The following is a 27971-nucleotide window of genomic DNA, read 5'->3' as shown; positions in this document are numbered from 1 at the left end:
GTGCCCTGGTGCCCCCTGCCTCCTTAGTGCCAGCCTGCGTGTCGGACGTGTGCCAGTGCCCACAGAGGAACCAGTCCCACTGCCTGTGCGCCACCATGGCCGAGTACTCCCGCCAGTGCGCCCACGCCGGGGGGCGCCCCCAGAACTGGAGGACCCCCAGCTTCTGCCGTGAGTGTGCTGGGGATCTGAGTGCACGTAGGAGCAGTGAGACAGGAGCCCCAGCTCCGAGCCTGCTGCCCTTCTGGAGCAGGGAGCCCCTGTGCTGCAGAGGGCAGAGATTCCAGCATCCTGCAGCCCAGAGGAGCAGACAGGGCTGGATCTGACAGGACTGAGTGTCAGCAGGTCAAAACATTCTCACTGAAACTGAAGTTTCACACTTCAATGACAGCAATGCAGGATCAGAACAATCCAGTGACAAGAGTGAGGAGACTGTGAACTGTCTGCAAACAGCAAACTGGGACTGTCTGCTTGAACCTACCTGTCTACCTGTCTACCTGTCTATCTGTATACCTGATCCATCCTGTATTCCTGTCTACCTAAACTCTCCTGTGTACCTGAACGCTCCTGTCTGCCTGAACCAATGTGTCTACCTGTGTCGCTGAACCTGCCTGCCCTGCTGTCTTCCTCTATACCTGATCCTACCTCTATACCTGAACCTACCTGTATACCTGATCCTACCTGTATACCTGAGCCTACTTCTCCACCTCTGTGCTTGAACCTGCCTGTCTACCTGAGCCTGCCTGTCCTCCTCTGGACCTGAAGACCTGTCTCCTCCTGTCTTCTCTGCAGCCAGGACATGCCCCCGCAGCATGGTGTACACTGAGTGTGGGAGCTCCTGCACGGCCACCTGCTCCAACCCCACTGGGGGCAGCACCTGTACCAAGCAGTGTAGGAGCGGCTGTTTCTGCCCCCCAGGTAAAGAGACCCCCCATCCCAGCGTGCAGCTGCAGGAATCAGGACTGACACCATGGATTTCAAATCAGATCATTCTTATCTGCTGTGTGCTGGGAGAACAAGTGTCCTGTCAATGTGCAAGAAACCCCCACAGCCAGCTTGCCAGTTCACCCGTCTCTCACGGACACTGTCCCCTGTCTGACAGGTACTGTCCTGGACGACATCACCCACAGGGGCTGTGTGCCGGTGGAGCAGTGCTCCTGCACTCACAATGGCAAAGCCTTCTCCTCAGGGCAGTCCTACAGCAGCGCCTGTCGCAACTGGTACGCCTCTCACTGCACACTGTACAACACTGCACTGCACACACACAGCTGAACACCACCTGTACAACACTGCACACACAGCTGAACACCAACTCTACAAAACTGCACTGCACAAACACAGCTGAACACCAGCTGTACAACACTGCACTGCACACAGAGCTGAACAGCCACTGTACAACACTGCACTGCACACACAGAGCTGCACAGCAACTGTACAACACTGCACACACAAGGCAACAGTATGCAACACACATGAACGACACTCTGCACACATGTTCGGTCAACAACAGCATGAATGGGACTCTGATCCTCTTCTCTCTGCTCTGTGTCCCCCTGTGTGTCTCAATGTGTGCCTCTGTGTCTCTATGTGTCCCTGTGTCTCTGCGTGTCCCTGTGTGTCCCTGTGTGTCTGGGCTGCAGCACCTGTGTCGGGGGACAGTGGAGCTGCCAGGACCTGGACTGTCCTAGAACCTGCTCTGTAGAGGGAGGCTCCCACATCACCACTTTCGACGGGAAGCCCTTCACCTTCCACGGAGACTGCTCCTACGTCCTGGCCAAGGTGCCTGAGCAGACAGCTGCGCCTGCGCCGATACCTGCCCCTCTGTGTGCCTCAGCAGGGCCACCTGACCGTCTGCGTCTCCCCACAGGACTGCTCTGGCGGCCAGTTCACCCTGGTGGCGGAGATCGTGAGGTGTGGGCTGACGGAGACCGAGACCTGCCTGAAGTCGGTCACCCTGTCCGTGTCCGGCACGAGCACGGTGAGTCCTCAGAGACAGGCCGCGCTCATGCAGGGAGACGGCTGTGTTGTGCCCAGTGGGCGATGAGCCCCGGCCTGGCGCTGGGGTGGCAGGGAGGCAGGTGCCCCTCTGACGTGTGCGTTGTGCCCCTGCAGGTAGTAGCAGTGACGCCCAGCGGCTCCGTCCTGGTCAACGGGATGCTGTCCCAGCTGCCAGTGGCCACCAGTGAGCTGCTCTCCTCTCCTCTGCTCTGCTCTGCTCTTGTCCTTGTGAGACTGGGCGAGGGCCCGTGTGCTGACGCAGCCTGTCTCTCGTCCTCACAGATAACCTGACCGTCTTCACGCCCTCCTCCTCCTACACTGTGATCCACACCAGGCTGGGCCTGCAGCTGCTGCTCCAGCGCTCCCCCCTGCTGCAGCTCTATGTCAGCCTGCAGCCCTCGTACCGGGAGCAGACCTGCGGTAGGACAGCCGCCTCGCTGTCCCTCTGTCTCTCTCTGTGTCCCTCCTGTCGGCCTCTGTCTCTCTCTGTGTCCCTCCTGTCTGCCTCTGTCTCTCTCTGTGTCCCTCTGTCTGTCTCTGACTCTTCCTGTCTGCCTCTGTCTCCTCCTGCCTCCCTCTTTGTCCCTCCTGTCTGCCTCTGTCCCTCGGTGTCTCCTCCTGTCTCTCTCTACCTTCCTTTGTGTCCATCTTGTCTCCCTCTGTGAACCTCCCTTCTCCCTCCTGTCTCCTCCAGTTTCCCTTGGTCCTCTCTCTGTCTCCCCCTCTGTCTCTCTCTCTGTTCCCTCCTGTATCTCCCTGTATCTCCCTCTGTCTCCATCTGTCTCTGAGTCTCACGGTGTCCTGCCCCTCTGCTCTCTGCCCCAGGGCTCTGTGGGAATTACAACGACGTGCAGACAGACGATTTCCAAGCTCCGGGTGGGATTGTGGAGGGGACGGCCTCAGCCTTCGGCAACAGCTGGAAGAGCAGAGGCAGCTGCCTGGACGTGAAGGACAGTTTCGAGAGCCCCTGCAGTCTGAGCGCGGAGAACGGTACGCAGCTCCTGCCCCCTGCTCACCCGCTGTCCCACACACACGTGGCACCAGCACCCAGACCCCCTGAAAAATCGGAATCGGATGAAACTCCTCATATTCTGGTTCCCAGCTTGGCTTCTGGCTCGTGCTTCTTGGGCAGTACATAGAGTAGCTCCAGCCACTGAACCTCTCTGAGACATCTGACACATCTGAGCTCTGTGCCTGTGTGTTCAGTCAGGCCTGGTCTCTGAGCTCTGTGCCTGTGTGCTTGGTGAGGTTGTGTCTGTGAGGACTGTGCCTGTGTGTTCAGTCAGGCCTTGTCTGTGAGCTCTGAGCCTGTGTGCTCAGTAAGGTTGTGTCTCTGACCTCTGTGCCTGTGTGTTCAGTCTGGCCTTGTCTCTGAGCTCTGTGCCTGTGTGTTCAGTGAGGTTGTGTCTGTGAGGACTGTGCCTGTGTGTTCAGTCAGGCCTTGTCTGTGAGCTCTGAGCCTGTGTGCTCAGTAAGGTTGTGTCTGCGAGCTCTGTGCCTGTGTGTTCAGTGAGGTTGTGTCAGTGAGTTCTATGCCTGTGTGTTCAGTCAGGCCTGGTCTGCGAGCTCTGTGCCTGTGTGCTCAGTGAGGTCTGTGCCTGTGTGTTCAGTCAGGCCTTGTCTGTGAGCTCTGTGCCTGTGTGCCCAGTGAGGTCTGTGCCTGTGTGTTCAGTCAGGCCTGGTCTGTGAGCTCTGTGCCTGTGTGCCCAGTGAGGTCTGTGCCTGTGTGTTCAGTCAGGCCTTGTCTGCGAGCTCTGTGCCTGTGTGTTCAGTCAGGCCTTGTCTGTGAGCTCTGTGCCTGTGTGCCCAGTGATGTCTGTGCCTGTGTGTTCAGTCAGGCCTTGTCTCTGAGCTCTGTGCCTGTGTGCCCAGTGAGGTCTGTGCCTGTGTGTTCAGTGAGGTCTGTGCCTGTGTGTTCACTCAGGCCTGGCCTGCGAGCTCTGTGCCTGTGTGCTCAGTGATGTCAGTGTCCAGTGTCCTCAGCGTGGCTCAGGGCAGATCTCAGTCATCAGGCCTCTCTCTCACCTGCTGCTGTGCTTCCCCTCACAGAGCAGTTTGCCAAGCGCTGGTGCTCCCTGCTGTCCCAGAAGAAAGGTCCTTTCGCTGCCTGTCATGGTGAAGTCCTCCCCGATTCCTACGAGAAGGTACAGCAGCTCCTCGCTCACCTCTGTCCCCTGCAGCTGCTCCCCGACCCCCCTAATACCTGCTCCTCTGCCCCCAGAACTGCATGTACGACAGCTGTAACTGTGAGAAGAGTGAGGACTGTATGTGTGCTGCCATCTCCTCGTACGTCCGTGCCTGTGCTGCTAAGGGGGTGCAGCTGGACGGCTGGAGAGCCAGAGTCTGCAGTAAGTGTCTGCAATAGCCAGGGACCTGGGAGCTTTCAGGGCAGGAAGTTCAGACACCTGGGGGGAGTGTTCCTGTGACTGAAACCCTGGTTCTCCCTTCCTTCAGCCAAATACTCCAGCACCTGCCCCAGGACTCTGGTCTTTGGCTACAGCATGACCAGCTGTAATCGCACCTGCCGCTCCCTCAGCCAGCCTGACCCCACCTGTAGCGTCCAGTTTGTGCCTGTGGACGGCTGTGGCTGTGCCAAGGGGACCTACATGGACGAGGAGGGCAAATGTGTGCCAGCTTCACAGTGCCCCTGCTACTACCAGGGCACAGTGGTGCCAACTGGCGAGACCGTGACCAGGGACGGGACTCTGTGGTGAGTTCCTGTCTGCCGGAGGGGTCCGAGAGGCACATTTCCACAGTGCACTGCTGGGAATCAGAAGATGAATTTGCTGCTCTTGCTTTGATCCAAGAGAGTGATGGTCTTGATGATCTCTGTTCCTCTTTCAGCACATGCAGCAGGGGAACACTGAACTGCATGGGGTCGACCCCCCTGAAACCAGGTACTCTCCTCTGGACTGAAATGGTTCGTGAGACTGTGGCTAGATTAAGCACAAGGAACTAAGCGGCCTCTTGCCTCGCTCTCTCCTCCAGAGTGCACGAAGCCGATGATCTTCCTGGACTGTTCCAAAATTCAGCCGGGCTCCCCTGGAGCGGAGTGTCACAAGAGCTGCAGGACACTGGACACCGACTGTGTGAGTCACCGCAGCCCTGTGACACACACTATAGTGTCACTCCGAAAACACACTACACACACAGCACTGTGTCACACACTATAGTGTCACTCTGAAAACACACTACACACACAGCACTGTGTCACACACTATAGTGTCGCTCCGAAAACACACTACACACACTGTACTGTGTCACACACTATAGTGTCACTCTGAAAACACACTACACACACAGCACTGTGTCACACACTATAGTGTCACTCTGAAAACACACTACACACACAGCACTGTGTCACACACTATAGTGTCGCTCCGAAAACACACTACACACACAGCCCTGTGTCACACACTATAGTGTCGCTCCGAAAACACACTACACACACAGCACTGTGTCACACACTATAGTGTCGCTCCGAAAACACACTACACACACAGCACTGTGTCACACACTATAGTGTCGCTCCGAAAACACACTACACACACAGCACTGTGTCACACACTATAGTGTCGCTCTGAAAACACACTACACACACAGCACTGTGTCACACACTATAGTGTCGCTCTGAAAACACACTGCACACACAGCACTGTGTCACACACTATAGTGTCGCTCTGAAAACACACTACACACACAGCACTGTGTCACACACTATAGTGTCGCTCTGAAAACACACTACACACACAGCACTGTGTCACACACTATAGTGTCGCTCTGAAAACACACTACACACACAGCACTGTGTCACACACTATAGTGTCGCTCTGAAAACACACTACACACACAGCACTGTGTCACACACTATAGTGTCGCTCTGAAAACACACTACACACACAGCACTGTGTCACACACTATAGTGTCGCTCTGAAAACACACTACACACACAGCACTGTGTCACACACTATAGTGTCGCTCCGAAAACACACTACACACACAGCACTGTGTCACACACTATAGTGTCGCTCTGAAAACACACTACACACACAGCACTGTGTCACACACTATAGTGTCGCTCCGAAAACACACTGCACACACTGTACTGTCACTCCAAACACAGCACTGGAAACAGTGTACTGTCACTCCAAACACACACTGCACACACAGCACTGTATTGTCACTCCGAACATAGACTGATCACACTGTACTGTCACACACTGTACTGTCACTCCAAACACACACAGCACTGTCACACCAAACACAGACTGCACACACTGTACTGTCACACACTGTACTGTCACTCCAAACACACACAGCACTGTCACACCAAACACAGACTGCACACACAGCACTGTCACACACTGTACTGTCACTCCAAACACACACAGCACTGTCACACACTGTACTGTCACTCCAAACACACACAGCACTGTCACACACTGTACTGTCTCTCCAAACACACACAGCACTGTCACACCAAACACAGACTGCACACACAGCAATGTAACACACTGTACTGTCACACCAAACACACACAGCACTGTCACACACTGTACTGTCTCTCCAAACACACACAGCACTGTCACACCAAACACAGACTGCACACACTGTACTGTCACCTGCATTCCACTGCCCTCTAGGGGTCATCCTGTCCTGGCTAATCCTGACCCTGTGCTCCCTGCAGATCAGCACACAGTGCATCTCTGGCTGCGTGTGTCCAGAGGGCCTGGTGTCCAACGGCCATGGACGCTGTGTCCCCGTCTCCCAGTGTCCCTGCGTCCACAACGGACTGGAGTACAAGCCTGGGGAGAAAATCCAAGTCGGCTGCAACACCTGGTGGGCTGACCGTTGTGTTTTACCTGCAACTCCCCTTTCACAACAATGACACAACGTGAAGCCATATTTCAACAATGCTGCATTAAAAATGTCCCCTCTCCTGTTTCCAGCACCTGCAATGCCAGGAAGTGGCAATGCACGGACAGGCAGTGCCAGGGCTCCTGCACCATCTATGGAGATGGGCACTACCACACCTTCGATGGGAAGAGGTTCGACTTCAATGGCGAGTGTGAATACACCCTGAGTCAGGTATGCACTGCGCCGGGGAGGGGCCCCAGAGTGGTCCCTAGTCCGAAGAGAGAACCACCAGGACCCTCCTTCCTCCTTCCAATCGCCCGTTTCCCTGCTTCTGCGACATGGGGAGTAAACTCTCCAGAGTCGGACAGCCTCACACACGAGCAGAGACCCGTGAATCTGACCTCCCACCTGCGTGTCTCCCCAAAAGTCCTCGACTCAGGCAATGTCCCACAGGCCACCCAGACTGTGTCTCTCACCCCTGCTCTCTCCTGTGTGCAGGACTACTGCAGCAGCAGCCCAGACAACGGCACCTTCAGGGTGATCACTGAGAACATCCCCTGTGGCACCACTGGGACCACCTGCTCCAAGGCCATCAAGCTCTTCCTGGGGGTGAGATTCCGCTACCCTGCCTGCAGCTCTCAGGGGATCATAACTGTCCCTCCTGCCTGGAGAATCACATCGCCACCCTGAGGAAAGGACGCCTACAGCTAGACTTACCCGTGTTCCCTTTCTACTTCCAACTCACTCTCACACTGTCTCATAATTTAGACACCAGAGCTCGAGTCTTCATGGGAAGTGGGTTAAATTAACTGTGTGGAGGGGCAGCCGGATCCTTCTAAGCCAGACACTCTGATGACATCTCCCCCTCCTCCCAGAAATCATCAGATTGCTACTGTCTGTGCTGACTGCAGTTCTGAGTAACGGATCGGCATGTTGCTCCTGCAGAAAAACGAGCTGCGTCTGTCTGAGGGGCGCTACGAGGTGGTGACGAGAGACACTGGCGCCGACGTGCCCTACAAGATCAGCCACATGGGCATGTACCTGGTGGTGGAGGCAAGCAATGGGCTGATACTACTGTGGGACAAGAGGACCAGCCTGGCCATCAAGCTCAGCCCCTCCTTCAAGGTAAAGAGACCCACAGAGATCTCACTATGCTCACGATAAGGAGCCAAACACAGGGCTTTCAGCATTGACTGTAACAAACCCATCACGTCTCATTGCATTCTGAGTGAGGAATATATTACACATGAGTCAGAAATGAACATACCACAAAATGCCCTGGAAAATCTGAACAACTCATTGTCCCTCCTCTCCCCTCTCTCCTGCTCCTTCTCTTATCTTCTCCCTTTCCAGGGTAAAACCTGTGGCCTGTGTGGGAACTACGATGGCAAAGGGAGCAATGACTTCACCGTCATGAGCCGGGAGCTGGTGGTCAGCGCCCAGCAGTTTGGGAACAGCTGGAAAGTGTCTCCCAGCTGCCCAGATAAGACTGTGGTGAAGAACCCCTGCAGCTCCAACCCCTACAGGAAGTCCTGGGCAGAGAAACAGTGCAGCATCATCCAGAGCAGAGTGTTCACAGCCTGCCACTCTCAGGTACTGCGATCACACTGGAGCTGCAGGCAGCCCAGGGCAGGAGAAGATGGGAAGTCATCATACTGTATGTGAGAAGTGAGACATCTCTGTGTCCCCCTGTCTGCAGGTGGACCCCACTCCGTACTACGACGCCTGTGTGACGGACTCCTGTGCCTGTGACAGTGGAGGAGACTGCGAGTGCTTCTGTACAGCTGTGGCTGCCTACGCTGGGGCCTGTAATGCAGCTGGGGTTTGTGTGGCCTGGAGGAGCCCCCAGATGTGCCGTGAGTACAGTTAGAGAGAACAACCTGTGCTAAAGCTGTGCTAACTCCCCTCCAACGTGCACCTGCAATGATACAAAAGTGCACGTAGAACTGCAAGGAGTTCAGCTTCTGTTACTCTCTCTCTCCTTCCCCCAGCTCTGTTCTGTGACTTCTACAACCTCCCTGGAGAGTGTGAGTGGCACTACAAGCCCTGTGGCTCGCCCTGCATGAAGACCTGCAGGAACCCCTCAGGGGAATGCTCCAGTCAGATCCCAGCCCTGGAAGGTAGGAACGTCACTCCAGAGCCTTTCAAAGACTCTAAACAAAAGGTGCAGAATTGCTGGTTAATGATGAGTTTTATCTCATGACCTCTGATCTTGCACGGATGTTTAAGCAAAGAAACCTGTTCATCCTCAAACCTCTAAGCTGGTGTCCCTCTGTCCTACTGTGGTGAACAGGCTGCTACCCCAAATGTCCCCCCAAGAAGCCCTTCTTCGACGAGGACTCGATGCGCTGTGTGGCCAGGAGGCAGTGCGGCTGCTACGATGCCAATGGGAAACGCTACAGCAATGGAGAGAGAGTGCCGTCCACAAAGAACTGCGAGGCCTGGTAAGACTGGCAGGAGCAGCCCAGCTGTGGGCACAGACAGGGTTGTTGTCATTAAGCCAGTCAGCCTTGCAGCAACATGGATGACATGAGCAGCTTCTGTGTGAGTCTCTGTCTTTAGATCAGCAGCTGCTTTGCTGATTACAGAATTGCTAGAACTTCACCCCCTTTCAGGATATTTCTCCCAGGTGACCAGGAGGGAGAGACATGGGAAGGTGACCAGGAGAGAAGGACATTCAGACTGGTTTAATGTTCCAGCAGGAATTTGTCACAATGTTAAATATAACTGGAAACATGGAAGTCATTCAAAATGTAAACATAAGATGCTTTCCATCTAGTGGGTGGAATTATAGGGCCAGTCAGACCATGCCAAACAGTCCTGTAAGAATAGCTCCTGTTCAAGGTCAAACCTAAGGATTTTCTGAATCACACAGACCGATCTCCTTACTAAAGACAGACTACAAAATAACATTCAATCCTTAATAGGAGGCTCTTTCTTTCACATCTCTTTCAAGATTTGACTACATATGAACATTATGAAAATTATAGAAAATGACAGATTTGTTTTTCATCACATGTGTTGCAGGATGTGGTGTGAAACAGACAGTTCCCATACAGGAATAAAGGAATCTGTTCTAATTTTTTTTGCTGTAGCAACATTACATAAACGTTGAAATGAATATATTAAGAGCTTATACGGAATAATGTAAAATCTGCTTAGATAATCAGAAAAAAATAGTTCTTATTTCTATTTCATATTTATAGATGGAATACTTTCATGTTTGCTTCCTTCTTATTCTCTGCAGCTATTGCTCAATGAAAGGAATACAGTGTTCTCATGAACCCAAAGGTGAGTAGAGGCCATTCATTCACTTTCGCTTCATGCAATTAAATAACGAACACACTCACCACACAGGCACCGTTTCCAAATTGGATTGCTTCAGACACTGTGCACTGTTTGGCATCATATGTCTCTTGAGCTGTCGTATTTCCCTTTGACTCCAGAATGCAAGTGTGTCTACGAGATGCAAGAGTACCCGCTGAACGCTGTGATCTACAACACCACCGACAGTATTGGAGGCTGCATGTCGGCCGTCTGCGGATCCAACAGCACGATCCAGAGACGGGTGTGGCCCTGTGCCATGACCACTGCAAAGCCCACAACCCCCTTCCAGTTCACCACAAGACAGCCGGCCTCTACCACCTCCGGGGCAGGACCAGGTGAGGACCAGGGGTCTGCAGCAGCTCCTCTAGAACCAGGAGAGCAACAGAATCCATTGAGCTGCAGGCTCAGCTCCTTCATGGGGCCTCTTCACAATCTGCAGGCGAAGTGCAGGGGTCTGGGAAAGTGTTTGAGTCCTGACTTTTATTACAACCTGGAGATTCACTACATTATAGTTTGCTTTACCTTACACATTAAAAACAACAGATGCTTGATCTAGAAAACCAAATGTCTGATGATAATGGTAGACCATGATATTTCTGTAATTAAGGGAGTTCTCTTTTGTGTAAATTATTTGGGTGTTTATGCTTCAGAAACTGATCATAACTATTCTACAGTGTGAAAGAAGTGCAAAGCACTTTCTAATTTCTCACTTTCATCCCTTCAAGGTTTTATACCAATTGTTCTGACAAACCTTTTCCTTAACCCAGGTTCATATTATAATGAATGCCCTTTACCCCGCCTTCCTTCACAGCTACTTCTGCAGGACCAACAAAAACCTCTGTTGCTCACTGTGAAGAGGAGACCTGTGAGTGGTCAGTCTGGTACGATGTCCACCAACCTGATATTGTGAGAAGAGATGGAGACTTTGAGACTTTCACAGCCATCCAGGAAAAAGGCTACTCCATCTGCAAGACACCCAGCGACATACAGTGCAGGGCCAGCAGCTACCCAGACACGCCACTCAGTGACCTCGCCCAGGTGGTCCAGTGTGACAAGTCCGTGGGCTTGGTCTGCCGCAACTCTCAGCAGTTCCCTCCCTTCTGCTACAACTATGAGATCCGAGTCCTGTGCTGCAGCTACAAGCCCTGCCACAGCACCACCCCTGCCCCCACAACATCCACTCCTCACAAGTCCACCGTCTCCGGCACCACTAAGTATACCACCAAGCCCATCAAGACAACTGCCTCCTCCAGCACCAGGACAACCTCCGCCCACACCAGCAAGCTCACAACCCCTGGGCACACCAGCAAGACGGCATCAACGAGGATGACGCCCACGCAGGCACATACCCGGACCACTGAGACGACCCCAGTCAAGCTGAGCACTCCTGCTCCAACTCCACTCACAAGAACCACCAAGATCGCATTCACGTCCAGCAGCGTCCCCACCTCCCTGTCCACCAGCTCCCCCACCACCTGCAAGCGCCAGTGTCAGTGGTCCCAGTGGTTCAACACCCATTTTCCCACAGTGGGCCCCAGTGAAGGAGACTTTGAAACGTACGACAGGATTAAGGAAAGCGGAGGAAAAATCTGTGGTCAGCCAAGCCAGATAGAGTGCAGTGCGGAGAATTTCCCCAACAAGAGCATAGCGGACGTTGGACAGGTCGTGCAGTGCAATGTCTCCCAGGGTTTGCTGTGCAGGAACGCGGATCAGAGTGGACGCCTGCCGCTCTGCTACGACTACAAGGTCAGGGTGCTCTGCTGCAGCCTGTACGAGTGTGAGACCACAGTCGCTCCGCCCACATCCAGCAGAGCATCGCCAACTACCACAGGATCACTGAAAAGCACCACTCGAGGCACCACAACATCCACCTTTGAGGTCAGGACAGGAAGCACCACTATTCCCAAGACGGGAGGGCTTGTGTCCACGGTGATCCCAACAGTAACGAAAACATCTGCTAAGACCTCTCAGACAAGGACAACTACAGCCCGGACAACTAGGATTCGGACAACATCAAGCTACATTTTGGATCTAACAGAAACCATGCCCGACCTGACTCTACCTCCAGACTTCACCTGGACCACTTCTGAAAGAACCACCAGGGAAACAACGTCCAAGAAAACGTCTCCAGAAACTCTCTCTTACACCTCCACAAAACCCCTGTCTACAACCACTACCCAGGTAACAACGTCTCTGAAAAGCACACCTGTCAAGACCACCCTCACTCTCAGAACCACAACTAAAGAAGGAGAAACTAGCCATGGGACAACATCTACTACTCTGACAACCAGAAAATCTACTTCAGCTTTTGTGACCCCTGAGAGGACAACCACACCCAAACCATCAACTCTTTTCACAACTCACAAATCTACAAGTCCAGCTCAAAGTACCCGCATGACATCATCCCACCCAGTACCAACCACAAAACCCCAGTCCACAACTCCTACTCACCTGCCAACTTCTCTGAAAACCACTCCTGTGAAGACTACCATCACTCTCAGAACCACAACTAAAGTTATTACTGGATCAACCACCAAATCCACTTCAGGTCCAGTAACTTCCAAGAAGACCACAATACTCAGAACATCAACATCTCCTGGAGTCACCAAAACGACACATCCAGGACACAGTACCCGTGTGACATCAACGCACCCAGTAAGTCATAATAAGACTACAGCCTGTAAGCCCTTGTGTAGGTGGACACAGTGGATTGATGTCAACAAGCCCTCAGCATCATCTGGAGGAGATTTTGAGAATGTCACTGGAATTAGCAAAGCTGGATTCAAGGTGTGTGTGAATCCCAGGAACATTCAGTGCAGAGCTGTCGATTTCCCCAAGACAAAACTCTCTGAGCTCAATCAGAACGCAGCCTGTAACCTGAAGGGTGGACTAATGTGTTACAACCAGAAGCAGCCTGGCCCACAGAAAATGTGCCTGAACTATGAGGTGAGGTTCTTGTGTTGTGGCTCGTGTGAGCAGACCACAGCTAAACCACACACCACAAGACCTACAACATCCAAGACAACGCCAGGCAAGACTTCAACATCTTCAGCAATCTCCAGAACAACAGGTCCAGCTCAAAGTACCCGGGTGACAGCATCCCTCCCAGTAACAACCACAAAACCCCAGTCCACAACTCCCACTCACCTGCCAACGTCTCTAAAAACCACTCCTGTGAAGACTACCATCACTCTCAGAACCACAACTAAAGTTATTACTGGATCAACCACCAAATCCACTTCAGGTCCAGTAACTTCCAAGAAGACCACAACACCCAGAACATCAACATCTCCTGGAGTCACCAGAACGACACATCCAGGACACAGTACCCGTGTGACATCAACGCACCCAGTAAGTCATAATAAGACTACAGCCTGTAAGCCCTTGTGTAGGTGGACACAGTGGTTTGATGTCAACAAGCCCTCAGCATCATCTGGAGGAGATTTTGAGAATGTCACCGGAATTAGCAAAGCTGGATTCAAGGTGTGTATGAATCCCAGGAACATTCAGTGCAGAGCTGTCGATTTCCCCAAGACAAAACTCTCTGATCTCAATCAGAACGCAGCCTGTAACCTGAAGGGTGGACTAATGTGTTACAACCAGAAGCAGCCTGGCCCACAGAAAATGTGCCTGAACTATGAGGTGAGGTTCTTGTGTTGTGGCTCGTGTGAGCAGACCACAGCTAAACCACACACCACAAGACCTACAACATCCAAGACAACGCCAGGCAAGACTTCAACATCTTCAGCAATCTCCAGAACAACAGGTCCAGCTCAAAGTACCCGGGTGACATCATCCCTCCCAGTAACAACCACAAAACCCCAGTCAACAACTCCTACTCACCTGCCAACGTCTCTAAAAACCACTCCTGTGAAGACTACCATCACTCTCAGAACCACAACTAAAGTTATTACTGGATCAACCACCAAATCCACTTCAGGTCCAGTAACTTCCAAGAAGACCACAACACCCAGAATATCAACATCTCCTGGAGTCACCAGAACGACACATCCAGGACACAGTACCCGTGTGACATCAACGCACCCAGTAAGTCATAATAAGACTACAGCCTGTAAGCCCTTGTGTAGGTGGACACAGTGGTTTGATGTCAACAAGCCCTCAGCATCATCTGGAGGAGATTTTGAGAATGTCACCGGAATTAGCAAAGCTGGATTCAAGGTGTGTATGAATCCCAGGAACATTCAGTGCAGAGCTGTCGATTTCCCCAAGACAAAACTCTCTGATCTCAATCAGAACGCAGCCTGTAACCTGAAGGGTGGACTAATGTGTTACAACCAGAAGCAGCCTGGCCCACAGAAAATGTGCCTGAACTATGAGGTGAGGTTCTTGTGTTGTGGCTCGTGTGAGCAGACCACAGCTATACCACACACCACAAGACCTACAACATCCAAGACAACGCCAGGCAAGACTTCAACATCTTCAGCAATCTCCAGAACAACAGGTCCAGCTCAAAGTACCCGGGTGACATCATCCCTCCCAGTAACAACCACAAAACCCCAGTCAACAACTCCTACTCACCTGCCAACGTCTCTAAAAACCACTCCTGTGAAGACTACCATCACTCTCAGAACCACAACTAAAGTTATTACTGGATCAACCACCAAATCCACTTCAGGTCAAGTAACTTCCAAGAAGACCACAACACCCAGAACATCAACATCTCCTGGAGTCACCAGAACGACACATCCAGGACACAGTACCCAAGTGACATCAACGCACCCAGTAAGTCACAACAAGACTACAGCCTGTAAGCCCTTGTGTAGGTGGACACAGTGGTTTGATGTCAACAAGCCCTCAGCATCATCTGGAGGAGATTTTGAGAATGTCACCGGAATTAGCAAAGCTGGATTCAAGGTGTGTATGAATCCCAGGAACATTCAGTGCAGAGCTGTCGATTTCCCCAAGACAAAACTCTCTGATCTCAATCAGAACGCAGCCTGTAACCTGAAGGGTGGACTAATGTGTTACAACCAGAAGCAGCCTGGCCCACAGAAAATGTGCCTGAACTATGAGGTGAGGTTCTTGTGTTGTGGCTCGTGTGAGCAGACCACAGCTAAACCACACACCACAAGACCTACAACATCCAAGACAACGCCAGGCAAGACTTCAACATCTTCAGCAATCTCCAGAACAACAGGTCCAGCTCAAAGTACCCGGGTGACATCATCCCTCCCAGTAACAACCACAAAACCCCAGTCAACAACTCCTACTCACCTGCCAACGTCTCTAAAAACCACTCCTGTGAAGACTACCATCACTCTCAGAACCACAACTAAAGTTATTACTGGATCAACCACCAAATCCACTTCAGGTCCAGTAACTTCCAAGAAGACCACAACACCCAGAACATCAACATCTCCTGGAGTCACCAGAACGACACATCCAGGACACAGTACCCGTGTGACATCAACGCACCCAGTAAGTCATAATAAGACTACAGCCTGTAAGCCCTTGTGTAGGTGGACACAGTGGTTTGATGTCAACAAGCCCTCAGCATCATCTGGAGGAGATTTTGAGAATGTCACCGGAATTAGCAAAGCTGGATTCAAGGTGTGTATGAATCCCAGGAACATTCAGTGCAGAGCTGTCGATTTCCCCAAGACAAAACTCTCTGATCTCAATCAGAACGCAGCCTGTAACCTGAAGGGTGGACTAATGTGTTACAACCAGAAGCAGCCTGGCCCACAGAAAATGTGCCTGAACTATGAGGTGAGGTTCTTGTGTTGTGGCTCGTGTGAGCAGACCACAGCTATACCACACACCACAAGACCTACAACATCCAAGACAACGCCAGGCAAGACTTCAACATCTTCAGCAATCTCCAGAACAACAGGTCCAGCTCAAAGTACCCGGGTGACATCATCCCTCCCAGTAACAACCACAAAACCCCAGTCAACAACTCCTACTCACCTGCCAACGTCTCTAAAAACCACTCCTGTGAAGACTACCATCACTCTCAGAACCACAACTAAAGTTATTACTGGATCAACCACCAAATCCACTTCAGGTCCAGTAACTTCCAAGAAGACCACAACACCCAGAACATCAACATCTCCTGGAGTCACCAGAACGACACATCCAGGACACAGTACCCGAGTGACATCAACGCACCCAGTAAGTCATAATAAGACTACAGCCTGTAAGCCCTTGTGTAGGTGGACACAGTGGTTTGATGTCAACAAGCCCTCAGCATCATCTGGAGGAGATTTTGAGAATGTCACCGGAATTAGCAAAGCTGGATTCAAGGTGTGTATGAATCCCAGGAACATTCAGTGCAGAGCTGTCGATTTCCCCAAGACAAAACTCTCTGATCTCAATCAGAACGCAGCCTGTAACCTGAAGGGTGGACTAATGTGTTACAACCAGAAGCAGCCTGGCCCACAGAAAATGTGCCTGAACTATGAGGTGAGGTTCTTGTGTTGTGGCTCGTGTGAGCAGACCACAGCTATACCACACACCACAAGACCTACAACATCCAAGACAACGCCAGACAAGACTTCAACATCTTCAGCAATCTCCAGAACAACAGGTCCAGCTCAAAGTACCCGGGTGACATCATCCCTCCCAGTAACAACCACAAAACCCCAGTCAACAACTCCTACTCACCTGCCAACGTCTCTGAAAACCACTCCTGTGAAGACTACCATCACTCTCAGAACCACAACTAAAGTTATTACTGGATCAACCACCAAATCCACTTCAGGTCCAGTAACTTCCAAGAAGACCACAACACCCGGAACATCAACATCTCCTGGAGTCACCAGAACGACACATCCAGGACACAGTACCCGTGTGACATCAACGCACCCAGTAAGTCACAACAAGACTACAGCCTGTAAGCCCTTGTGTAGGTGGACACAGTGGTTTGATGTCAACAAGCCCTCAGCATCATCTGGAGGAGATTTTGAGAATGTCACCGGAATTAGCAAAGCTGGATTCAAGGTGTGTATGAATCCCAGGAACATTCAGTGCAGAGCTGTCGATTTCCCCAAGACAAAACTCTCTGATCTCAATCAGAACGCAGCCTGTAACCTGAAGGGTGGACTAATGTGTTACAACCAGAAGCAGCCTGGCCCACAGAAAATGTGCCTGAACTATGAGGTGAGGTTCTTGTGTTGTGGCTCGTGTGAGCAGACCACAGCTATACCACACACCACAAGACCTACAACATCCAAGACAACGCCAGACAAGACTTCAACATCTTCAGCAATCTCCAGAACAACAGGTCCAGCTCAAAGTACCCGGGTGACATCATCCCTCCCAGTAACAACCACAAAACCCCAGTCAACAACTCCTACTCACCTGCCAACGTCTCTGAAAACCACTCCTGTGAAGACTACCATCACTCTCAGAACCACAACTAAAGTTATTACTGGATCAACCACCAAATCCACTTCAGGTCCAGTAACTTCCAAGAAGACCACAACACCCGGAACATCAACATCTCCTGGAGTCACCAGAACGACACATCCAGGACACAGTACCCGTGTGACATCAACGCACCCAGTAAGTCACAACAAGACTACAGCCTGTAAGCCCTTGTGTAGGTGGACACAGTGGTTTGATGTCAACAAGCCCTCAGCATCATCTGGAGGAGATTTTGAGAATGTCACCGGAATTAGCAAAGCTGGATTCAAGGTGTGTATGAATCCCAGGAACATTCAGTGCAGAGCTGTCGATTTCCCCAAGACAAAACTCTCTGAGCTCAATCAGAACGCGACCTGTAACCTGAAGGGTGGACTAATGTGTTACAATCAGAAGCAGCCTGGCCCACAGAAAATGTGCCTGAACTATGAGGTGAGGTTCTTGTGTTGTGGCTCGTGTGAAAAGACCACAGCTATACCACAAACCACAAGACCTACAACATCCAAGACAACGCCAGGCAAGACTTCAACATCTTCAGCAATCTCCAGAACAACAGGTCCAGCTCAAAGTACCCGGGTGACATCATCCCTCCCAGTAACAACCACAAAACCCCAGTCCACAACTCCTACTCACCTGCCAACGTCTCTGAAAACCACTCCTGTGAATACTACCATCACTCTCAGAACCTCAACTAAAGTCATTACTGGATCAACCACGAAAACTACTTCAGGTCCAGGACACAGTACCAAAGCAACATCATCGCACCCAGTAACTGGAGCGGTTGTGTCCACTGTGATACCAACAGTAACGAAAACATCTGCTCAGACCTCTCAGATAAGGACAACTACAGCCCGGACAACTAGGATTCGGACAACATCAAGCTACATTTTGGATCTAACAGAAACCATGCCCGACCTGACACTACCCCCAGACTTCACCTGGACCACTACTGAAAGAACCACCAGGGAAACAACCTCCAAGAAAACGTCTCCAGAAACTCTCCCTTACGCCTCCACAAAACCCCTGTCTACAACCACTAGCCAGGTGACAACGTCTCTGAAAAGCACACCTGTCAAGACCACCGTCACTCTCAGAACCACAACTAAAGAAGGAGGAACTAGCCATGGGACAACATCTACTACTCTGACAACCAGAAAATCTACTTCAGCTTTTGTGACCCCTGAGAGGACAACCACACCCAAACCATCAACTCTTCCCACAACTGCCAAAACTACAGGTCCGGCTCAAAGTACCCGCATGACATCATCTCTCCCAGTAACAACCACAAAACCCCAGTCCACAACACCTACTCACCTGCCAACTTCTCTGAAAACCACTCCTGTCAAGACCACCGTCACTCCCAGATCTACAACTAAAGTCATTACAGGATCAACCACCAGGGCTACTTCAGGTCCAGTAACTTCCAAGAGGACCACAACACCCAGAACTTCAACATCTCCTGGAGTCACCAGAACAACACATCCAGGACACAGTACCCGAGTGACATCAACGCACCCAGTAAGTCATAATAAGACTACAGCCTGTAAGCTCTTGTGTAGGTGGACGCAGTGGTTTGATGTCAACAAGCCCTCAGCATCATCTGGAGGAGATTTTGAGAATGTCACTGGAATTAGCAAAGCTGGACTCGAGGTGTGTGTGAATCCCAGGAACATTCAGTGCAGAGCTGTCGATTTCCCCAAGACAAAACTCTCTGAGCTCAATCAGAACGCGACCTGTAACCTGAAGGGTGGACTAACGTGTTACAACCAGAGGCAGCCTGGCCCACAGAAAATGTGCCTGAACTATGAGGTGAGGTTCTTGTGTTGTGACTCATGTGAGCGGACTACTGTTGCACCACACCCTACAACACCTGTAGCATCTACTACACCGAAACGCACGACTGCTGCCACTACCAAAGTCATTACCGGATCCCCTCCTGCCACTACTGAGAAGACGACTCCCATGAAGACCACCCGGGTGGTGACCAGCCCCTCGGTGACCAGTGCCAGGACACAGTGTGTCTGCCGCTTCCAGGAACAGAACCTTCCTCCTGGTGAGGCTGGAGACTTTTTGTTATTCCTTGTTTGGGGTCTTTGTGCTTAGTATGCTGGACACATCTAACAACAGAGAGGCTCATTTCTACAAGTTTTCCACAAAAGGTTTAAACGATAAGTGCATTTCTTTCTCTCTAGTTTGTTGATTATAAATTGCATTCGGGGGTTTTAAATAGAATCATCTTCCCTCACAAAGTTCACCCCCGTGATGTACACAGACCTCATTCTGAAAGTATTATTAAAAACGACTGTCCATTCGCTTGTCTTTGTTCAGGGAGCACCATATACAATACGACAGACAATGGCGGGTGGTGCTACATTGCTTACTGCAACGCCACCTGTGGGATTGAGAGACACGTTACGGAGTGCCCCTCCACTCCCAGTGCCCCAGCCACCACTGCGGAGACAACAACAGGGACCCCCAAGACCTCAACCCCAGGACTACCGACCACCACAGCTCCAGAGAAAGACTGCTCTGCTGTGTTTCCGCCAAGGAAGGTAAGGACACAGCCCAGCCCCTCCAGCGTCTGTGATTCATGCCGAATGTGACCCTGTCTCCTGTCTGTCCCTGAGGCGAGGGTACTGACGTCAGTAATCACAGACAACAGGGCTCTTGTAATGCTGTCATTTACAGTGCTGTCCAGAGTAACCTGTCTATGTACTGCAGCAGACTTACTAAGTAGCTACAAAGGGTTTAGTCCTCCTTCACATCGGAGTCAACAATAAGAGGCAGAGAGAATTGCACCAGCAGGCATCATGGTGTCTAGAGTTTACACCAATAAGACTGTTTCACTGAGACTCCTGCTGCAGGCCCCTCCTTCCTGGGCTCTGTTAAAGGGACTGGAGGAGAACAGTTGTGAAGCGCAAGCCTGTGAACTTGTCCCCCCAGCTGAACGAGACCTGGAAGATAGACAAGTGCACCTACGCCACCTGCGAGGGGCCCAACCAGATCTCCGTGCAGCCCGTGAAGTGCAGCCCGGTGCAGCCGCTGACCTGCGCCAACGGCCGGCCGGCCCACAAGGTGTACGACGCCACGGGCTGCTGCTTCCAGTACGAGTGTGAATGTGAGTCTCTGCTCTGCCCGAGGGCAGGGGTGGGACGCCCGAGACACAGTCATGCCAAGTGTCTCAGAGAGGAGCGTGTTGCTTTCAGCCCATGTATCTCAACACAGGCAGAGCAAGGGCCACAGTCTGTACCGGAGCACATGAAGACATTTCAGTCTCTAACTGCTTCCTCAGAGCACCTCAAATGCAAACGAATCTGCCTGCTGCTGCTGAAACCCAGGAGCCCAAGCAGCTGTGATGAATTGCTCTTCCTCAGCTCTTCTCCAGCTGAGCCTCCTCCTCTTGAGGACCTCCTGTCCTCACCCCCCCTCCTCCCTCTCTGACAGGCGTGTGCGCCGGCTGGGGGTACCGCCACCACATGACCTTCGACGGGACGTACTACCCCTACAGCGGGCCGTGCACACACGTGCTGGTGCAGCAGGTCGCCCCGCGGCTCGACCACTTTCGCGTCTACGTGGAGGACGGGGACTGCCACGGCCGCAGGAGGGGGCGCTGCGCCCGCACCCTGCGCATCTTCTACCAGGCCAACGAGGTCACGCTGACCCAGAGGGACCGCCAGAACCTGGTAACCAGCAGCACCCGCTGGCCCCTGCGCCAGCACTGGCCTCTCGAGGCTTCTGTTCCGGCTCTGTGGCCCCAGATCCTTCCTGACCTGGAGCTGCAGAGTCGCATGTTCCTGTCCCCACTCCTGGGAACGTGTTTGTTCACAAGTGCACTGTAAAAACGGTCAGGGTCCGGCGCCCCTGACCGAGCGTCGACCCCTCTCCCTCTCTCTCTCCGGTCTGGCCGGCCGCAGGTCTTCTTCAACGGCCGACGAGTCTTCCCCAGCCTGTACAGGAGCGGCTTCAAGATCTCCTCCACCGGCGCCAGCCTGAGCGTGCAGATCGTGGACATCAATGTGGACGTGGCGTACGCGGGCATGGTCTTCGTGGTCAGCGTGCCGTACAAACTCTTCTCCCACAACACCGAGGGGCTGTGTGGTGGGTGTCTGCTTTGTTCGGAAAGCACCAGCTGAGGCCAGAGCGTCCCACTCAGTGCCAGTTACCACATGACGTCCTCTGGATTGTAACTAACTCCACCTAAATCAGGGCACAGATAACTGTGTTCTGTACTACTGCTTGATCACCTCCTGCCAGTGCTGGGCAGCTTTTACTGAGTGCAGCAGAATGAAATTGTGGTGTGTGGGATCTTACAGGACTCTAAGATCAGTTTTAGAAAGTCTAAGAGGCCTAGGATTTTAATTGTGTAAGTTAGGCAGAGGCACACTGAGTAACAAAACGCAGCTCTGGAGTGAGAGTGATGAAATACACAACAGGCAACTCTTCTGATTTTCTCACTTCTCCTGGAGCTGTCTGACCCTCTGAGGGCTTTGACCCTTCCCTTCCCACACCAGTGCTCAAGCGCAGCTCCTCCTCCACAGGCACCTGCACCAACCAGAGGGCGGACGACTGCCAGCTGCCCAGCGGCGACATCGCAGACTCCTGCACCAAGATGGCCAAGGAGTGGCTGGCTCCTGGCCAGAACAAGTCAGCCTGTGAGCAGCCCATCTCCACCACGGCCGCGCCAACTTCACAGACCACCACGGCGCCAACGCCTTCCCGCCCCACTGGGACCCCGACCACTGTCCCGTCCACCCAGACCACCCCCTGCAAGTCTGCCCTCTGCGACCTCATCCACAGCGAGTGAGTCACCCTGCAGACTCAGCTTGCCCTCACAGTGTTGCTCTGGGGTCGGGGACGTGCTCTGTTGCTTCACGGAGATAAGCCTGCTCCTCTGTGCCACAGAGTCTTCCGGCCCTGCCACGCCCTGGTCCCTCCAGAGCCCTTCTTCCAGTCCTGCGTGGCGGACGCCTGCGAGCTGGGCGATGCGGACGTGGAGTGCAGCGGTCTGGAGAGCTACGCCGCCCTGTGTGCGGAGCAGGATGTCTGCATCGACTGGAGGAACCACACTGGGGGCCAGTGCTGTGAGTCTCAGCTCGATACTCACTGCTGAAGGACACGGCACTGCTCTGCGCCCATGTTGTCCGGATCAGCCCCTCGTACCTCTACAGGGGCCGTGCTGTTTCCCTGAGCGCCCATCCTGTTACCTAAAAGCAACATCAGTGACCTGTTGAGATCATGCAGTGCCAATTTGATCACACCATGAAAGTGAAATGTTTTGCACCAGATTCTTATCATGAGCAGTGGAATCTGAGTCAGAACTCAAGAAGAGGTACTTCTGGTCGGCAGTGACTTAAGAGGACCTGTCTGCCATGTCTCCTGTGCTGATTTCTCACTGTGTCCTGTCCTATCCTGACACTCTGCTGCTGTGTCTCTGCAGTGTTCCCGTGTCCCAGTGGGAAGGAGTACAGAGCCTGTGGGTCCGAGGTGGAGCTCACCTGCAATCACAGGTACAGCCAGACAGTTCAGGGGCTCCTGGGAATGACAACCTCCTGCAGCTGCTGAGAGAAGGGGCTTCAGTCTCTCTGTCACAGTTTGTCTTTGTCTGTCACTGAGGCACTGAGCTTCTAACTTATATTGTCATGAATTATCTTTCATCGTCTCTAAGATTGCATAGATATTGTGTCAATTGGATATATCCTGCATACATAAAAAACTTTATAAAACTGTTTCTTCGTGTCATCCCTGTATCGAAAGGTATACTGAGGAATTCGTCAGCAGTGATAAGTCTCATCTGGCCGAGGGCTGTTTCTGTCCCAATGGAACCATGCTGTCCAGCCCCCATTCGGATATCTGCGTGTCCTCCTGCGGTGAGCCTGCTGACCGACTGACCCCCGACTCGCTCACAAGACCTCTGTCTTTCTCTGATTGATTTCTGCAGCACAAGTAACGCTCAAGGATCTGTACCTGAGCTGTTTGACAATAGGGGCCCACCACAGCCCAATATGAAGCTGCACAGTGTTTCCAGCCTCTAGTACCCCGACATGTACTCATGCATGACGCAGACATGATTCATGTGTGATCTGATGGATGCAGTCTGCAACGTGATCTGTCCTGTTTCAGCAGTCTGCTTGAGGTGGGGGAGAGGGCTGACTCAAACAGTGAGCTTTGCTGGGGTAACTGATCTGAATGAGGGAGGATTCAAGCAGCTCGTTAGGGACAAAGATGGGGTGGATGGAGATAGTCCACTGCACTGGACCACACTGGGGAAAGTTCAGACACAGGACCTCACAGGCTCACAGCCACTCTGAGTGGCTCCAGTGTGAAACAGAACCAAGACAGAGATCAGAATCCAGCTATGTGAAACTCTTTCAGTTCCCAAGTCACAGAGTCTAGTCAAGGACAAAATTATCCTCATTTTGTACTCAAGATATCCAATATCTAAGATGTCCAGAGCAGGATTTATATGACTGATTGACTGATCTTGTGTTGTTAACGGTGCTCATTCTGCATTTGCAGAGCCCAGGAACGTCTGTGTCCTGAACAACATCGAGTACCAGGTAAGAGAGACCCTCCCCCCTCCTAGGGCCACTCGGAGAGCAGGGGAGGTCTGTGCACCCCTGAACCCCTGGAAGAGCTGCGCGGTGCCGTGGTGAGGATGTGTCACATGTCTCCTGTCCTGTCCTGTGCAGCCTGGGGTGATCGTGCCGGTGTCCCTGTGCGAGGAGTGTCAGTGCACCTCTGAGATAGACCCCTTCACACAGCTGCACCAGATGCAGTGCAGGAAGCAGACGTGCGACAGGAACTGCCCAGCGGTGAGAGATGTGATACAGCTCTGATGTCCTACTGGTGCGATTGATAGAGGAGAACTGGACAGAGCCTGGAAAGTGTGTAGATGAAGGAAGGAGACTCTCAGAGCACAAGGCAGCTGTTGAGCCTTTGCTTGTTAGGGGGCCCCTGCTGGGACTGAAGCCCCTCACACGTGTGTCTCCACAGCCCTGCCTCTGCTGTTAACTGTGCTCTTTCCTCAAACCACAGGGTTTCCGATACCAGGAGGTCCCTGGCCAGTGCTGTGGAAAGTGCACCCAGGTTGCCTGTGTCTTCCCCATGCCCAACATCCCGGGCAGCACTGGCAACACCGATGGCAACACCACTCCCACTGGCAGCACAGGCCACACTGGCAACACAACACCAACACCTAAAGGCAACACAACACCTAAAGGCAACAATGACAACACAACACCTAAAGGCAACACAACACCTAAAGGCAACAATGACAACACAACACCTAAAGACAACAATGACAACACAACACCAAAAGGCAACAATGGCAACACAACACCTAAAGGTAACACAACACCTAAAGGCAACAATGACAACACAACACCAAAAGGCCACAATGACAACACAACACCTAAAGGTAACACAACACCTAAAGGCAACAATGACAACACAACACCTAAAGGCCACAATGACAACACAACACCTAAAGACAACAATGGAAACACAACACCTAAAGGCCACACTGGCAACACAACACCTAAAAGCAACAATGGCAACACAACACCTAAAGGCAACAATGACAACACAACACCTAAAGGCCACAATGACAACACAACACCTAAAGGTAACACAACACCTAAAGGCAACAATGACAACACAACACCTAAAGGCAACAATGGCAACACAACACCTAAAGGCCACAATGACAACACAACACCTAAAGGCAACAACGACAACACAACACCTAAAGGCAACAATGACAACACAACACCAAAAGGCAACAATGGCAACACAACACCTAAAGGCCACAATGACAACACAACACCTAAAGGCAACAGTGACAACACAACACCGAAAGGCAACAATGACAACCCCACACCAACAGGCAGCAGTGGGAATCCGAGTGGAAATGGTGAAAGCCCTCTGTATGAGCTGAAGGTGAGTAAGAGCACTGTCTGATGTACCTTCTTCTCACTGACACTTATTACAATGCTTCTAGTTCTACTGTTGCTACACTGCTACAAACTGCTGGGTTTGATACTACTGCCAGTGCTACACCTGCCCCTGGATCTCATTAACACTGATCACAGGAGCACCTCTCCATTCTCCCCTCACAGCCTGGACAGAACATCAGCTTCCCTGGAGACAACTGCACACTCTACCAGTGCTTCATGATCAACGGGCAGTACGTGCCCATCAGCACCAGGAAAGCCTGCCAGGAGTTCCACCCTGATGACTGTGTCCTTGTGAGTCTCCTGGATACAAACCTCACTCTAGACTCTACGAATACACTGGGCACCAGACTGGCACTAGACTGACCTAATACACTGGGCATCAGACTGGCACTAGACTGGGCTAATACACTGGGCATCAGACTGGCACTAGACTGGGCTAATACACTGGGCATCAGACTGTCACTAGACTGGGCTAATACACTGGGCATCAGACTGTCACTAGACTGGGCTACAGTAATACACTGGGCATCAGACTGGCTCCTGGCTGGGTTAATGAGTACTGGTGATGTGGCACCATACTGATATAAATCGTTTTCTGTTTCAGGGCACCATTCGCTACACTGACGACGGCTGCTGTCAGATCTGTAAGTACAGCCAGCTGGACACAGACAGGGTTTCACACAAACTGAAAACCCCCTCCTCTCAGGGCTGGAGCGTCTCTCACCAACAGCTGAGGATGTTGAGCAGATAGTCAGATGAAGAAGGGAAGGTGGAGGAGTACGAGGCAGGACTGGGCCTCTTCCTCTGCTGCATGAGGATGTGAGCAGAGCACAGAGCCAGGGCTGTGCTGTCAGCTGAGTAACGATGCCCTCCGTGTGTGTCTGCAGGCGATGAGAAGCCCAGGAGCTGCACTGTGCAGAAGAAGCCCACCACCATCACACACGAGGGCTGTGTGTCCAGTACGACTGTGGAGGTGTCGTCCTGCGAGGGCGCCTGCAGCACCTACTCCATGTGAGTACTGCCCTGCTGCTGGGCCTGGGGCAGGGGGACCCCCAGTGTCAGTCAGCTCCTGCCCTGATCCAGCACACTGTACCCCACTGTCTGCAGGGCAGGGGGACCCCCAGTGTCAGTCAGCTCCTGCCCTGATCCAGCACACTGTACCCCACTGTCTGCAGGGCAGGGAGACCCCCAGTCTCGGACAGCTCCTGCCCTGATCGAGCACACTGTACCCCACTGTCTGCAGGGCAGGGGAACCCCCAGTCTCAGTCAGCTCCTGCCCCTATCCAGCACACTGTACCCCACTGTCTGCAGGGCAGGGGAACCCCCAGTCTCAGTCAGCTCCTGCCCTGATCCAGCACACTGTACCCCACTGTCTGCAGGGCAGGGGGACCCCAGTCTCAGTCAGCTCCTCTCCAGTGTGATGTACCCCACTGTCCACAGGCATCACCTTTATATGTTTTTCTATATTATTTTATTATTATTTCGCCTGCAGGGAATCAGAACATCTTAATTCTTTACTGATGTGTCTGAGACAAGAGCTCAGTCCTTCATCATCTCAGACACATGCAGTCCTCGTCCAGTAGGGAACCCCACCCCTCAGTCAGTGCCATCACAGGAACTCCTTTCAGAGTCTGTGCAGTGGAGACCGGTGGAGCCTGTCCCTGTCCATGGCCAGCGCTCAGGTGTGTCCACACTGCCCTGCGGCTCCTCCCCGCGGGCCCCCAGGCCCTGACCCCCGTGCTGTGTCCCCCAGGTACTCCTCCGAGGCCAACGCCATGCAGCACAAGTGCAGCTGCTGCCAGGAGCTCAGCACCAGCCAGAGGAGCGTGACCCTGCAGTGTGCAGATGGCTCCTCCGTGCCCTACACCTACACCCACATCGAGGAGTGCGGCTGCAAGGACACGCGCTGCCAGGACTCGTACAGCGACCTGCTCCTCGTCACGGCCAGCAGGGGCCGCCAGTGAGCGGGACAGCAGGAGGGCGACTGGCCATGAGCTTCAGGCTCTGACCCACAGATACATGTCTCATATTTAGATCCTCTTCTTGAGTGGGTGATAATGACATTAGCACATCTATAATATAATAAAACAATGTACTTCTAAATATTGCATGTAGCATTAGGCCAACGGATATGACATTGAGCGTATTTTACTGCGTTTCACATGTGCTTGTATGGAACTTCTGGTAGCTGCAATAAAACTGTAGTGTTTGCATTATAAGTGGGCTTGCTGTGTCTCCTTGAATCACACATCTGCAGCGGTAACTCCTCCCAGTGTGGCACAGTGGTACCCCCTGTCCAGCTTCACACTGGCATAGTCGCCCCACGACTCAGCGCAAAAGGGAGTTTATAACAGCAGGTCGGGAGGGACGACATCAACCAGGTTCAACCAGACTCCGCTGTCAGTGATTCGCAATCGCTCCTGACAGTCCAGTCCTCTCCCGAACGCTACG

The 27971-nt window shown here is 52.4% G+C and overlaps 1 protein-coding gene across 1 annotated transcript; it reads left to right on the top strand.

The window, feature by feature from the left end:
• Nucleotides 1-35: 35 nt before the first annotated feature.
• On the top strand, nt 36-27936 carry LOC138224452 (mucin-5AC-like). The gene is made up of 39 exons (XM_069181782.1): nt 36-168; nt 790-915; nt 1100-1217; nt 1638-1776; nt 1865-1979; nt 2120-2179; nt 2278-2415; nt 2821-2985; nt 4045-4139; nt 4217-4343; nt 4450-4705; nt 4840-4892; nt 4984-5084; nt 6683-6834; nt 6945-7083; nt 7351-7461; nt 7798-7977; nt 8206-8445; nt 8552-8708; nt 8844-8972; nt 9146-9296; nt 10100-10143; nt 10299-10514; nt 10991-19618; nt 19894-20117; nt 20509-20683; nt 21010-21248; nt 21480-21663; nt 22104-22365; nt 22468-22646; nt 23003-23072; nt 23320-23432; nt 24082-24122; nt 24255-24377; nt 24601-25503; nt 25683-25811; nt 26125-26164; nt 26408-26531; nt 27274-27936. Exons 1-39 carry the CDS (start codon nt 96-98, stop codon nt 27482-27484), a joined length of 14730 nt encoding a protein of 4909 aa, XP_069037883.1. The 5' UTR covers nt 36-95; the 3' UTR covers nt 27485-27936.
• The last annotated feature ends 35 nt before the right edge of the window (nt 27937-27971 follow it).

This window comes from Lepisosteus oculatus, chromosome 21 (genome assembly GCF_040954835.1).
Source record: "Lepisosteus oculatus isolate fLepOcu1 chromosome 21, fLepOcu1.hap2, whole genome shotgun sequence".
NCBI lineage: Eukaryota > Metazoa > Chordata > Actinopteri > Semionotiformes > Lepisosteidae > Lepisosteus > Lepisosteus oculatus.
The sequence above is the reverse complement of the archived record's forward strand: the minus strand, read 5'-3'. Positions and strand labels throughout refer to the sequence as shown.

Excerpts from the sequence above, each read along its gene's own strand:
- LOC138224452 (XM_069181782.1), top strand. The coding sequence starts at position 96 with ATGGCCGAGTACTCCCGCCAGTGCGCCCACGCCGGGGGGCGCCCCCAG. Across the intron at positions 7,462-7,797 it reads CCATCAAGCTCTTCCTGGGG|AAAAACGAGCTGCGTCTGTC; the intron begins GTGAGATTCCGC and ends TTGCTCCTGCAG. Across the intron at positions 26,532-27,273 it reads GCCTGCAGCACCTACTCCAT|GTACTCCTCCGAGGCCAACG; the intron begins GTGAGTACTGCC and ends TGTGTCCCCCAG.